The sequence below is a fragment of the Leptinotarsa decemlineata genome, unplaced genomic scaffold (genome assembly GCF_025532065.1).
Source record: "Leptinotarsa decemlineata unplaced genomic scaffold, Ldec_3_MD MMD2_tig00026307_RagTag_RagTag, whole genome shotgun sequence".
Lineage (NCBI taxonomy): Eukaryota > Metazoa > Arthropoda > Insecta > Coleoptera > Chrysomelidae > Leptinotarsa > Leptinotarsa decemlineata.
This window is the reverse complement of record NW_027412681.1, coordinates 12,400,650-12,414,849: the sequence shown is the minus strand read 5'-3', so window position 1 is coordinate 12,414,849 and position 14,200 is coordinate 12,400,650. Positions and strand designations below refer to the sequence as shown.

Genomic DNA, 14,200 nt, shown 5'->3' with positions numbered 1-14,200 from the left:
TTCAAAATTGCGAAAGAAATTTCCTTAAACTAAGTCTGTGAAGCATGCTTCAGTGTCGGATAGATCAGTGGTTCTCACCTAAAATTTATATTGGTCAAACTGGGAACCCTTTTTTCAAAAGAATTAAATAGACAGAATTAGACAGAATTAGTTTTAGAATAAGAAGTCCAAATCAATATTTGTATACCAATTACAATGTCGTATAACATTCGGAAGAGAAAGTTTGAAACTCAAACTTTTCGAATATTCAGAAATCAGTAGATTCAAGAATTCGGAACATTCGCTCCATCAATGAAATTGTCGTAATATTTTTTCTGAAAGATAGTTTTTCTGAGTAGAGATTTTGAGTAGTTTTTATTACATGGGATTGTTCTTAGAATGGTTAAAGTTATTAATTATGTGTAAGAAACACTATTCAAAATTTACTTTAGTATTGAACACCCTGAAGAAGCTACTGTATAGTGAGACACGTATTGAAGTTTTGTAAACTGTTTAGTGAAATATAAGATATTGGCTTGAGGGAACACAATTCAGGGCTAGAAGGCCGTGGTCGAATGGAACCTGTAGTAATTAATGAATGTATCGAACAATTTCATCATAGTTCTCAAAAAAATGTCAATTATGACATGAAACGAATGAAAAATGACACAATCTTAATATATATAAATTACATGTCACGTTGTTTGTCCGCGATGGACTCCTAAACTACTTAACCGATTTCAATCAAATTTGCACGCCATGTGCAGTTTGATCCAACTTGAAAGATAGGATAGCTTACATCTCAATTTATAGTCGCAATATTATTTTATTGCAAATTATTTATCTATTATTTGACATTCACAATTATCTGTTACCTCCAAACGATTTAAACAGATGGCGATATCTGTTGCCTGGATTGGGTAAGTAATCAATAGATGGCGCTGCTATGTTAAACCTGAAAACGTGTCATACAAGCTACAAATCAATAGCATAACCACCACGTGTTGTTGAGAATAAATTATAAGCTAAATTTATTTTGAAGTAAACGAAATACAGTGAAATTCAATTGTTTCAACTTTTTGAATTATTGGTGTTAGCATAGCCGGCCACGTGTTACTTAGACTGAAGAATAAGTTAAATTCATATTAAAGTGAAGATAATACAGTGAAATTATTCATGTGCTGGGTGATGTGCTTCATTGTTCAAAACTCACAGTTATCACATAGTTATAAAAGTTAATTAATATATCCATGAGAAAATGGTACAAAGCTCCCCATACTTTTCCAATAATTGTACAATTTTTTTTTCATTATTTTTATTTAACCTCTATTGAAAAATATATTGCACTTTCCATTTCAATGTGCTATAATAGCATGTTTTTCTCAATTATACAACGGTACGCGTTTGGTTATCAAAAAGATCACCGGAAATATTCTTGAAGCAACCATTTTAAGTTTAAAGTTCAAAGCAAAAGTGGTCCTGTTGCCACATATTTCAATGATACCATACCCTTCAGAAGGCTACAGTTTCAAATTCGTTTAGCTTTTGCCATGTCTATAAATAAGGCCAAACAATGTCCATTTGTGGTTTATATTTGAAAATCCATGTTTATCTCATGGGTAACTATATGTTGCATGTTCATGTGTAGGGAAACCGTCGAATCTATTTGTGTTAGCTAAAGACAGGTTAACCAAAAATATTGTGCACTGATTATAATTCAAAATAATAAATATTATTGTTAAAGATTTAAGACTATCTGCCCTACCTACCTCATTTCATAAGTTTAAGTGTCACTTGTTATTTACTAACAAATTTGTAATATACTCATTTGTTACAAAATTGAATGAAAATAATAATAAATTTTGAAATTAATTCTTTTGTATTGATTTTTGCTCAATATCAACTGTACGGAAATTGTAATCAATCGTGTTCAAAGTCCTTCCTCTTCAACTCCCAATCCAGTGGATTTTTATACCGGCTTCAACGTTTCCGTCTTCGTTCGTGAAAAATAATTTCATTGTACTTACGGTAGTAGAAAATCTGTCACTATGGTCGCCATATTTTTTCACAAATGGCACCTATGTAAAAAAGCATGGTGGTCCCCGTGACTGATGTTCTCCTACCGTTCCTCTTAAATAGTTAACTAGTCTGCTAGTTATTTCATATAAAAGAAACCAACAAGTATTTTGTGCAAATTTTGACGGCGACACTGTAAATGATTATTTTAGCAGAAAATAATATTTCTACGGCACTGGTTTTCACACATTGACCCACTCACCCGCCAAAGCGATAATTCACGGAATTCAAAGAGAGGAAGAAGAATTCATTCGTTTTGGCGCATTGCAATCCCTTTGCGTGGTCGCAAATGATTCATAGGAAGTTGCATGAATGGACTCGCTCACGACTGTCCTAAGGGTGTGTAAGTAGTAGTAGGAGGCTGTGAGAGACCGTACACTGCCAATTATGGATGTCCCAGGGCAAGGACGAAATCCATTTGTGGCGCGTACGGCTCTTGTAGTATCTTCATTTAAGGATTTGCTTTTTTCAGGAGTGTCGAAAGTGGTTATGGCGATCGTTCTTTTTAGGGGCGAAAATATTTCATTCAGAAGAACGGACCGCTTTGTTTGGTGTTGGTTCGTTGAGATTTCTCACCGTTAAAATCAGTGAAGCGTTGATATGAAATTTGTGGGTTTGTGGTTCGCGGAAAACACGTGACCTGATATCCCAACACTAAGTTAACCCCCTTTTCAGATACAATTGATATCTTAGACACCATGAGTTCTAGAAAGTAGAACTAACAATGAAAATTGAAAATTGACTAGAACGATATCGCGAGAAAATGTCTTGCGTTTTTTGGATAATTTTCCGACCCCTGACTGGGTGGAATCTTTCTGGGAGAAAAGTATTCAAAATCAGCACCAATTCAACCTAGATACTCCAGCTCTACCGAAGTTCAGAGCTTCCAAAGTTTGAGCTCAATGAACTTTGTAGCCCGACGTGTGATTTTCGAAGAACCCTTGTGGGTTCTAAAACTTTGCTACTCCTGGTCCATCTGAGCTAAATACTTGTTGGTAGAGAAATTATACCCAGCACCCACCACAATCTGTCTAGGTTTTTCAATTTTTGGTTGTCCGAAAAGGTGGACAATTCTCAACCGCAGAAGCAAAAGAATAACACACCAATAAAAGATTGATTTTGTTTTGTGAGTTATCTTCCATCTTACGTTAACGTATTCAATTATATATATGAAACAATTACGAATGATTCTCAGCAATTCTTCTTACGACCTCTCTGTGGTCTAGATCGATTACCAAAAGACATTTGATACAATATCGCATGAATTCCTTTTTCAATTGCTCACATGTTATGCGACACTCTACAAAAAATCGAGATAAGGTTAGATTCTGACCTTCGGAAAAAGAAATCTCCATAGGTTCCTAAGGGTGGTTGAAACTGAAGTACACGTATGCTATAGAACGATGTTGGGAACGGAGTAATTTATAGACTGAAATCAGATGTCACCAACTAGATGCCAGAGAGACGTATATTTACCTGAGGATGGAACAACGCCACTTACTGTAAGAGGTAATCTCAGTGAAAACTCTCTTCGTGGCAAGTAACAGAGCAAATTCTGGCATAGCTAGTCATCGGAACTGTCGGGGAAGAACACGCCTCAAGAGTTTGAATCCCCCTTTCTGAATGTATCGTGACTATGTGAGAGCTACTAGAAGATTTGGAGCTACTAGAAGATTTGATTTGGTCGATGTTCGATCTCAAAATCTTGCCATCGAAATTATTATGTTTTTCAAGGGAATTGTAAATCTTAAATTTTTAGTATTTAGCCTGGAGTTGCAAGTTCTAAAATTTGTACAGCAAAGCAGATTGTTTTATGTCATCGCTAACTAATCTTGTTGAAATCATTTAGTTTTTCATTATTCTCAAGGGTTTCCAGTTGGTCTTCTAATGTATGGGTCTTGTCTAATCCACTCACCCTCATAAAATTCAATAATCCCTAATATCTTTACCAAAGCAAACCGTATATTTAGGCATTTTTCCACGTGAATATTGTAAGCTACAAATAGCTAGATTTTAAATTCCTTAATTGTTGCTTGTGTCGCTTACCTTTGGACTTACCCGCTATTATGACCTTTCCTACCTATGTTAGTCCGAGCCTCCCCACAATGACCAGGTTGAACCCCTTCTCCAACTACCAATGTGGAACATTGCATTTTGTAAAATTATTTCATTACGTTTTGAACTTTGTAAGAATACAGTCACAATAAATCTTGTCTTGTCTACAGTATATTTTGCCAGTTATTTTTCTTATCCTATCTTTTCACAAGAGTTAATGTAATTCTTGTGTGCATTAAGCATTCACACTCATGCTAAAATAATCGTGAGTCAAAACAGTCGACATTATAAAAAGTGACCATAACTCTGTTACTGAGTTTGAACCTAGGTTGGACCCCGTTTGGCACAAAACGCTCTTATTAAGACCACTACACAAAGGAAAGGCCAATGCATACTTCTGATGTTTCGAAGATTCTAGGAGAAAAAACAATAAATCTTGTTGATGAAAGTAATCATGAAGAACAGAAAAATATCATTCTACCTATTACTAATGGATGGCAGCTTAGCTAACACGCAAGTTAGAGAAACGTCAGGAAAAAATTACATAATACGACGACCATCAGTAGAGGTATGGTTACGGAAGCCAAGAAACTTATTTTTTCAACTTTCCTGTGAAGACTTTTTTGAGAGTCAATTAGTTGATGTTACAATAGGTTTGAAGCGAATATTGGGCCCTCTGAAAAACTGTATGAAATCGGAATTTTGAGCGATCCTTCAAGGGGTGGTGTCTATAATCCATTGAAAAAAATTTGAACCTTTCAACAATAGCAAGTACATCATACTCGGAAAGTCAGATCAACTGAAGTAATTTTCGTATCGGAGTTCTAAAAATGTAATATAATAATCATGGAGTTTATCACTCTTTGTGGTCCCGTTTGTCAAAAATGAAAACATCAAGAATGCATATCGTTCGGTTAGTTTCAATAATCATCAATACTTATTCATCAAGCAATAAAATATAATGAACTCGGTACCGATCGTTTACACTAATAACGGAAATAGTCGATAATGCTTTATGACATACTCGTCGTTTTTCTCGAAGAAACATAAACTATTCTCGTTGGCAATGAGATAAAATAAATTCTATTAATTACTATTTCTGTTTGTCACTAAGTACCTCGCATAGTAATCACGCGAATCAGGTATTTCTGATAGTTTTTCCGATAAGTTCTTCGTTGCCTCTTGGTTATTGCTAATGAGTGTGAGTCGTAGTCAACGGGTGTTAATTTGAGGATTTACGGAGAGACTAATCATCGAAAAGGTTGTTTAAAATCTTGTGAAATTATGAGAAACCATTAAGTGTATAATGTCGAAGATAATTCAGTAGCTAGTGCCAGTTTGGGATGAAAAGTTAACGGAGATCTTACACCAAAGACGATGACTTTGCATTCAAACCATACACCTCAAAAGAAACATGTGATTCAACACATCACATGTAGATCAAAAATTAATGAAGAACAGTAATGACCAGGATGTATCCTGATTTGAATTTATTGTATTTCTTCAATAGAAAAGCTAGGTTGTCAACCGAGAAAATACAGAAAATTGACAATAAGCAGCAAAAGACAGGTTTTCATTCTGGATGTTATCCCAATTGCATAAAAAAACGATCCTTCATAAACTCAGGTGTCCCGTGCTAGGAATCGCACGTTAAAAGGAAACACCTCGTTAATCCTCAGCTCGCATAAGTCTCGACATCTGAGGATAGTCTTTCATAGGAGGCGACAGTTGGTTAATAGAAAAACATTTTTTGACAGATCAGCTTAAATTAATAAACTTCATCTGATTGTGAACATTATGCTATAATTGAGGCAGGCCGAAATTCAAATGGAAAATGCGGATTGAAAATCCGATGTGATAATATTTCAATTATTATCTTCATGAGCTGGACATACTTTGAAAATTATACCTAAGAGCAACGAGACTATTCGGGTTATTCACTGTACAAAGAAGCTGAAATGTCTACAGCTTCTTCTACTTTGTTCCAACAAATTAGGAGATCAAAGTAGTCCATACTAGTTGAAATCGTTCAAAATGCGGTTTTGTGAAATCTAATTTTATAAATAAACTCTACAAAACTTTGATAATTTAGTCTTTTCAAGTTATGATTTTCTTTCCTACTCATGCCTTCCTCTCATTTACGACCAATAGAATTCGTGAGAGTATTCAATTCTTTCAGTTTGTGATCGTTCAAAAATATGGTATTACGAGATCACCCCCGTTTTTGTAACTTTCTTGTGACTGAATAATTAAGAATTTTAGATTAAACTAAAATGAAAAGTAATAAAATGACTAAACAAGATTGTCAAATTAACAGAAAAAGAGTAAAATCTAAACTAGAAATGGTTACCCTTTGAAAAGGGTTATTTTCCCACAGAATGCCGTCCTCCCGGCGCTGTCATCTTACTTTTGACCTCGTTGTCGTGCTCTAACAATTTTATTGGATCATTAAACTGTCACCATCTTCCATAAAAGCAGCCGTAAAAATTGCTTTCGAATGAATAGTTTTATAATATATCTCGGATACAATGCAAGGTAAACATCAACCGACAGAGAGACCTGAGCCCGTTCAGTGCACGTTATTTTTCATCTACAAGGATCATTTATTTATGAGTTTGACTGATTTTTTCGGACGAATGAAGTATGGTATTCGTTTATTCAGCTGTTTACTCAAACTCATTATTCTGTTCCAGCAATGTTTAGTATAGTATAGGAATATGTCGAAGGGGGAATATACTGTAAATGTCCTTGCTATGAGAGAGAGAGAGAGAGATAGAGAATGAAAAAAATGACATAATGCATTATTACATAGTGGAAGTAAGAGTTTCAATAACAAACGAACATGGTGAGAAAAGTGTAGAAAAACAGACTGAGGATGAATCGAACATTCTTTAGAACATCTATTGCACACAAATCCAATGTGAATCGCTACTTTCGCACAGGCACCGCTCTGAAAGCACCTTAAGGATGTTACTGTAGTGCTGTTGTTTTGTGCTCAAAAAAAAAAAACTTCACCTAGGAAATTGAGAAATGTTTATGGGTAGACTACTTATTAGGGAGATAAAGAGTATTTGAAAGGAACAATGGTTATGAGGAATACGAAAGAGTCACTCTATAAGTAAGTTTGGATAATACAGGTTACAGGAAGTTAAAATACCTGTATTACCTAAACGAATAAAATATATAGAATATAATTTTGTGTAAACAAATTCATATTAGTGTAAACAATATCGAAGGGTGGTTCAGTTTTCCTTTTTTTTATAAAAGAAGATACATGATTCATCACTTTTTCGCCCAAAAACTTTTCAAACAGAGGCCATCAACCAAAGGTACCTCCACACTAAATATAAGTAATATATAAAATCTATACTGATCTATATATATATATATATATATATATATATATATATATATATATATATATATATATATATATATATAAATGTGGAAGTTTGTGAGGATGGATGTTTGTATGTATGTTTGTGGCTCTTTCACGCCTAAACGATTGAACGGATTTGGATGGAACTTTACATAAATACTGTTTATACATCAAAATCACATATAAGTTACAATTTACAAATTATAAGGGAGCCCAAGCGGGGATTTCGGGATTCACTAAAGCACGGCAGATAATATACAGGGGAATACCTTGTACCCGGTTGTACCTCAATCAAATATGAGCCCCATATTCAAGGCCGCCCGTGAAGGATAAAGGATCAGATTAGCAAAAAAAAATTGATCATCAGAAATTCTCGAGCGTGTCAGATTAAGGTAGGGTGAGTTACTTACATGCTAAAAAGTTTATATTCCAGTAATCTGACAATTTGAGAGTGACGTAAAGAAAGAGAGGGCAGCAAAGTTGTAAAAAATAACGTCGTTTCGACAGTCTCGAGCGTAGCTAATTTTTTTTATATTTTGAAGGAAATAATTCAAGGATAACGAAAAATATATAATCTGACGATTTCTGCAAGCCTAAATAACAAAAATTCGTCGATAAACTTTAATGCGTGAAGCTCTGTGATACTTATATTTCCCTCTCCGAGTTTCTATTCCTCTTTCACTTTTTCTCTATCTATTACTCTCTCACTCCGTCCCCACTCTGAATTCTGTTGCCATGACGTCATCACAGCTGATCACAGAGATTTGTTCGTGATGAAGATGATGATTAATTAATCAATTGATTATAAAAAGTTAATTTTTTTTGAGCATTTAAAAAAATATTTTCTTAGAAATACAAGTATTCTACTTAAAAAACGTACACTTATTTATTTACACGCTATTTCCTGAACTTCTCAATTATTCAAGTTCAATGATTTAACAAAAATAAAAAAAAATTTGTCAGATTGGGCGAATCCGTCTAGATAATCGTCAGATTATGAGACAGCACGTCTAGATCATAAAGATGAACCATATATATCTTAATTTGATGCGCTTGAGTATTTCAAAATGGCGAATTTTTTTTGCACATTATAATAATGGCCGCGAGTTTGCGTCAGATCGAAATCGTCAGATTATTGAATGGGAGATTTTTTTGTTGCACTCAACTTTTAAACCTTACGTACAACCACCCGCATCATGCAAACGATCAGATTAATATATGAACATTATTAAAAATACGTAGGACATTGATGCTATCAATATCTGACGCGCTCGAGTATGTCCATGCAACAGTATTTTATTACATATTCAAAAATCTATAGCCGATTCCTCCACCGATGAAAAGTTATATATTATATAACATTTTATTCTTCTTATCATCTAAGTTTTGCAACCTAATATGTCTCTATGACACTCGAGTAAATCCCCATTTTGCATCGTGGGCTCCCCTACTAAAATGTTTTGTGTGATTTTGGTCATAACATAATGATAAGTATTAAGTATGTCAGAAAAATTCTTGATCCCTGGGAGCTATCTTGGCGTACGTTGCCTATACCATTGGAATGTTTTTCTTGAATATATGTATAGGTGATATATTACTACACCCACCCCTTGTGTTATTTCGTGATTTTTTCTATAACCCCTCCCCCCCTTTCAAGCCACAAGTGATTAATGAACGGCCCCTTACACACTCGTGCACAAGGTTACAGAAAACGAAAGAAAGTATCTTTCTGGTTTTTTCTTTCATTCTCCAAGAGGCTCTAAATTATCAGTTAACAGACGTGCTAATGCATTAATAATTTAGTGCCATCAAAATTTATCGTATTGAAGAAAATATCGACTGCTACTCGTACACTCAAGTTTCGCTACTAATGAAAGAGCCACAGCCCACGTGAAAAATTATCATTTCGAGAGCCTCTCGACATTGTTTTGTCTAAGGTAGCAAATGTCTTGTTCTAGTAGGTTAATCGTCACTATTGAGAAAAATGTGTTCGAGTATTTGAATACTCGACAATTTGTACACGGCTGGTATTTGAATGACGGCAGAGAACAGACGGGAAAGTCGAGAGCAAGTGGGTGGTTTCAACAATAGGTGTCGAGATGTGTATTTTTTCATTGAATTATGCAGAGAATTTGAATTTGAGTCGTTGTTAGGAATACTACCAGGGTTTGACTGAAGAAACGTTGACATCTATTTGCCAGTTTGATACTCTCATCAGCTTTTTCGTCAGTGATCCTTGACTGTCCTGAAACCCAGTCAATCAATTCTGGTCCACCAGTTTCTTTAGATCTTGTCATGCTTTGGTTCATAAATTCGCTTTCTCAATTGAGGCCTCTTTTGCATTTCAAGATTGGTGACAAACTATATGAAATATCGAAAAAACTATATAGTTGAGCTATAAAGGACATTCATCCGTTTCCAAGAAACGATGGGAAATTTATAGAACGTTAACATATTTGGGACAACAAAGTTCGAAGTAACAAGTAATAATAATTCAGATGGAACCCTGTTTAATGCAAAACCCAAACGGGATAGAATGAAAAAATCAGGTATATATAGAATAGAGTGTGGCGAATGCTCTGCAGTATGTACAGGCCAAACCGGTAGAAATTTTGACATAAGACTGCGTGAACACGTCTGTTTGTACAAAAAAATCTGCAATGTACGAACATCTTCAAGAATCAAACCACAAGATAAATGAATATAACCTCAAAATCCCACACATATGTAATAAAAGAAGGAAAATGAATTTGTTGGAGGCCATGAAAATTAACAATTCAAATAAAAACCAGAAACATATACCCCTAAACGAGAAACTCGATTTAAGTAGGTTTCCTCTCTTGAATTCATGAGTTAAACATCCCCTAGAATTTTCAGCGTGGAATTTCAAAAGTTAGCATTTTGGTTCGCCCAACTACCTATCTCTAGCAGCATACCTGGAAAGTCTAATATAAACGATATTTCAAACTTCAGATTTCAGTTTAATACTTGATATTGGGGTCAAACCCGAAACCGGTCGTATAATAAAATCTACCAGTGGTATTTAGACAAAAGTGTTTTTTATTTATTTCATTAAAGTGATCATGAATTACCATAAAGTAAACAAGTCATCAATCACACATACTATATATAACATGATCCACATATCTTTGCGAAAAATATCTTTTGAACTTTGTGAATTCCACACAATTTTTTCTGTTGATTTCGTTCTCATACTATATAGGATACTGATATCTGAGGTTTTGAGTATTGACGATCGGATAATCAACAAAACTTCTCAAATACTTAACGGGAAAGCATAAGTGGCTATATTGAAGAATCTAGTTTCAAAGCTTTTTCAAATGTGAGGGATCCATGATACTGATAATAAAAAATAAACAGAAGATGCATTTGATTGCTAGAAGTTGAATTTCTTAGATTTTTTTCCCGGTATAACGATAATATAATGGTGGGTAAATCAGAGTTGAGAATTATTATGCCCAAAATTTATTTTCATTCAATTAAGCCTGAGCAAATAAAGTATCAATTCCTAAGAAATTGATTTGTTGCTCATTGTGGTAATCTAACAATTTTTTGTATCAAATAACTCATGTACACACACACATCACACAATCCATCTAATTGAAATATTGCTGTAATAAACTACTCACCAGGTAATGAAATATTGTTATGATCCACAGCCTGTAGTATCAGTGTGAACGACCTCTGAAAAGAAAAAAAAATATTATCGTCAACATCCATCGCCCTTTCATTAAGTAATTAATTAAGTATCATTCATGGTCGGGTTCAAATCTCACATAAATCTGCCAATATACAAAGGAACTTGTTAAATTCAGTAATTCCCTCATCGTAACGAGTAGATTGTGTAGGAGAGATTAGGCCGTTCATAATTACGGATAAAAAATCTGTTATAATTTTCCTACACTTGGACGGCTAATACAAAATACACTTCCTTGACTTGGAGTATACAAGAATGCCAGTATGGGGTATGCCACAAGGGACAGTAGCCGACCCTATGTTTCATACTATTCTCTAATAAAATCATGAAAGCATACTTCATTATGTTATTAACTGATTCATTGTTGAAAACTCTATAACAGTTTTCCATTCACAAATCAATAGGACACATCCAGATATCCTTCAATAACGAAAAATAGCCTGTTTTACTCGATTATCATGTATCATGTGACAATTTAGTTAATAATTCTGATCTGATCTTCTCATCATTCCTACACACGCTAAACAAATCATTTGACTTTACACACTGATCAAAATAAAATATACCATCATTAAATAATAACAAAAATACTTTGAGAGTTTTTTTTTTGTAAGAATATTTATTATTCACAATCACTGTAGCTTTCCAGAACTTTCAAGTCAAAATGATTGTGAATTAATGTTAATATAGTAGCACAAATTCACTTACTGTACTTATCTTCCACACTAACTACGAAAAAGTCTAAGTCTCTCTCAAAATATAACTTTCTGAAAAAATAGGATCTTCCTTACTCCACACAGGAATTTTAATAATTGTTCAGTTCAAAATGCTAAAGAGCATGTCGTTTTCAAACTTCCATATGCATTGTGTATCCTAGGTTTTGAACTGTCCTTTTCTATATTATTTCGAAAAAGGCAAGTGCGGCCCTGTTCACTGATGAAAGATCATCAGACATTCATATCAATTCTGGATGATTCATTCTAGAGAATTTGGCGAATGTTCGATAGAATTTCTTGCGTTTCGATTTGGGTATAGTCGTATAATGATGAATACTTCGAAATATACAGTGTATTTACAATCTGAGTATGCCAATTTATATGTTTAACCCTGAGGTATGTCCCACTAGTTTTATTTCTCAATTGGATGAATGAAGAATTGACTGATTGATTTACTATACATACTATGCATTTTCATCTAAAATTACAACAATTCTTCTGATATCCCCTAAATTACAATTCAAACAACTATTATCATTATTATTAAGAAGCTCATATCCCAAAGAAATAAATATGTCTAGGCTCAATCAATAGACCACTGTAAGGTTAAACAGGATGAATGTAATTTTTGAAATGCTCCAGAATATTTTCGCAAGATGAACAAAAATTAAAGAAGTCATTAATCCCAATTCTTCATGGGAATGGGTAAATAGCCTGGCCATTACGTTTTTGTGTGGATGTCAAAAAACAAACATGTTTTTTTTTCAGTAATTGGTAGCTTGTACTTACGAACTGTTCATTAGTCAAAAGGTATAAGAACTGCCGTCCTTAAGTAAAGTAATTGTGTTCAGTAACGACTTTGGTAAGTACCCTATAACTTCTTATAGTTTTATGATTACACATAAAATAAACACATTTCGCAGACTTGATTACAATAATTTTTGTTTTATGGTTATTTCCGCTTCATAATCCATATACCCATCAATTGTATATTGAAAAAGTCTTAAGAATGGTCCTTCGAGCCAGATAATGATTAGTGAATATATAACCGTCACCTCTAAATAGAAAATAAAATATAATAAAGTAGTTCAACTTGTTGTGACTGAAACAGGTAGCAGATTAAGAATGATACAACGCCTACGTAACACTAGATAATGTTGCGTAATCAGAATTGTACCCACTTTGCTGAACACATCCTTAGAGTTGTAGACGTGGGCACAGCTCACACGGCATCGCCAACTTGATCGAGTGTATTGTTCATGCAAGAATTGCGAACGTTATCATCGAAGTATGCTGAATTGCCAATGAGGCCAATTATAGGAACGGAGCAATATTTTCTTCACCGGGAGCCTGGTACAATTATTCCAGTCGGTTGAAAATGAAATTGCAAATAGGTAGTCGTTAATGTTGTTAGCAGAGGTGAGTTTTGGTGTACTGTATCTAATGAAAAACTGATCCGAGAATGAATAAAAAAATCTGTTCTTACCCCAAAATATTTGAAAAAATCGAATTTCAACCATTTTGTTCTTTCTGTAGGGCAAGTACAGCAAGTGCCAAACGTGATGGCGAACCCGCCCCTATGCGCACAAACTCATTTTAAATGTTACCCCCACTACAGCTCTTGCAAGACATACAAATGCTCTGTACAGAGGCATATCACTACTTGTCCTCCTAAGCTGTTGGCGTTTAACATTGTCTGAATAATTTGTGTTGTTTCTGAAAAAATGTCATCGCCTAACAAAAAACCAGTCATCAAGAGTGTATCGTTATATAACGTTTTGAAGAAATGTTTTTCTACCTATATACTGAATAAAATATGAAAAGAAATTACAAAGAAGTAATGTTTCATTTCCTACCCTAATTAAAACTGATTATAGGTATGACACTGGCCGGCAAGGGGCTTATCTTTATCCAATAGTAATTTAGTTGGGAGAGTCTATACCTACGCGATCACTCGCCATCACGTTTGGCGCTTGCTATAGTTTCCAACCAGCATTGAGGTAGTATTGATAAAATAGTTGAGGAATGAAGTGTTTGTGGTATTTGTGTTTATTTCATTTCTAACAAACACAGGAGTGGGCTAATTATCTGAATACATTCTTCATAATTTTGAAGTAGTTTCTAAATCTGAGCAGTGTTTAGAATCGCAAAAACTAGAGGAAGAAATGGATGGGGAACAATTCCATATGTTTGATATCTGGAAAAATCAAGTGCCACGCATAATTTGTCAATTTGAAATATTCGACAAAATAAATGAAGTAGTTATTATATGTCAAT

General features: G+C 34.2%; 1 protein-coding gene across 2 annotated transcripts in view; it reads right to left on the bottom strand.

Annotated features, from left to right (window-relative positions):
• Positions 1-14,200, bottom strand: part of Ser (protein serrate) — a 351,449-nt gene that overhangs the window by 83,784 nt on the left and 253,465 nt on the right. For both annotated transcript variants that reach the window (XM_074181003.1, XM_074181004.1), the window contains one exon: positions 11,140-11,194. In XM_074181003.1, coding sequence (XP_074037104.1) covers positions 11,140-11,194 — 55 coding nt within the window. The remainder of the gene's footprint in view (positions 1-11,139; positions 11,195-14,200) is intronic.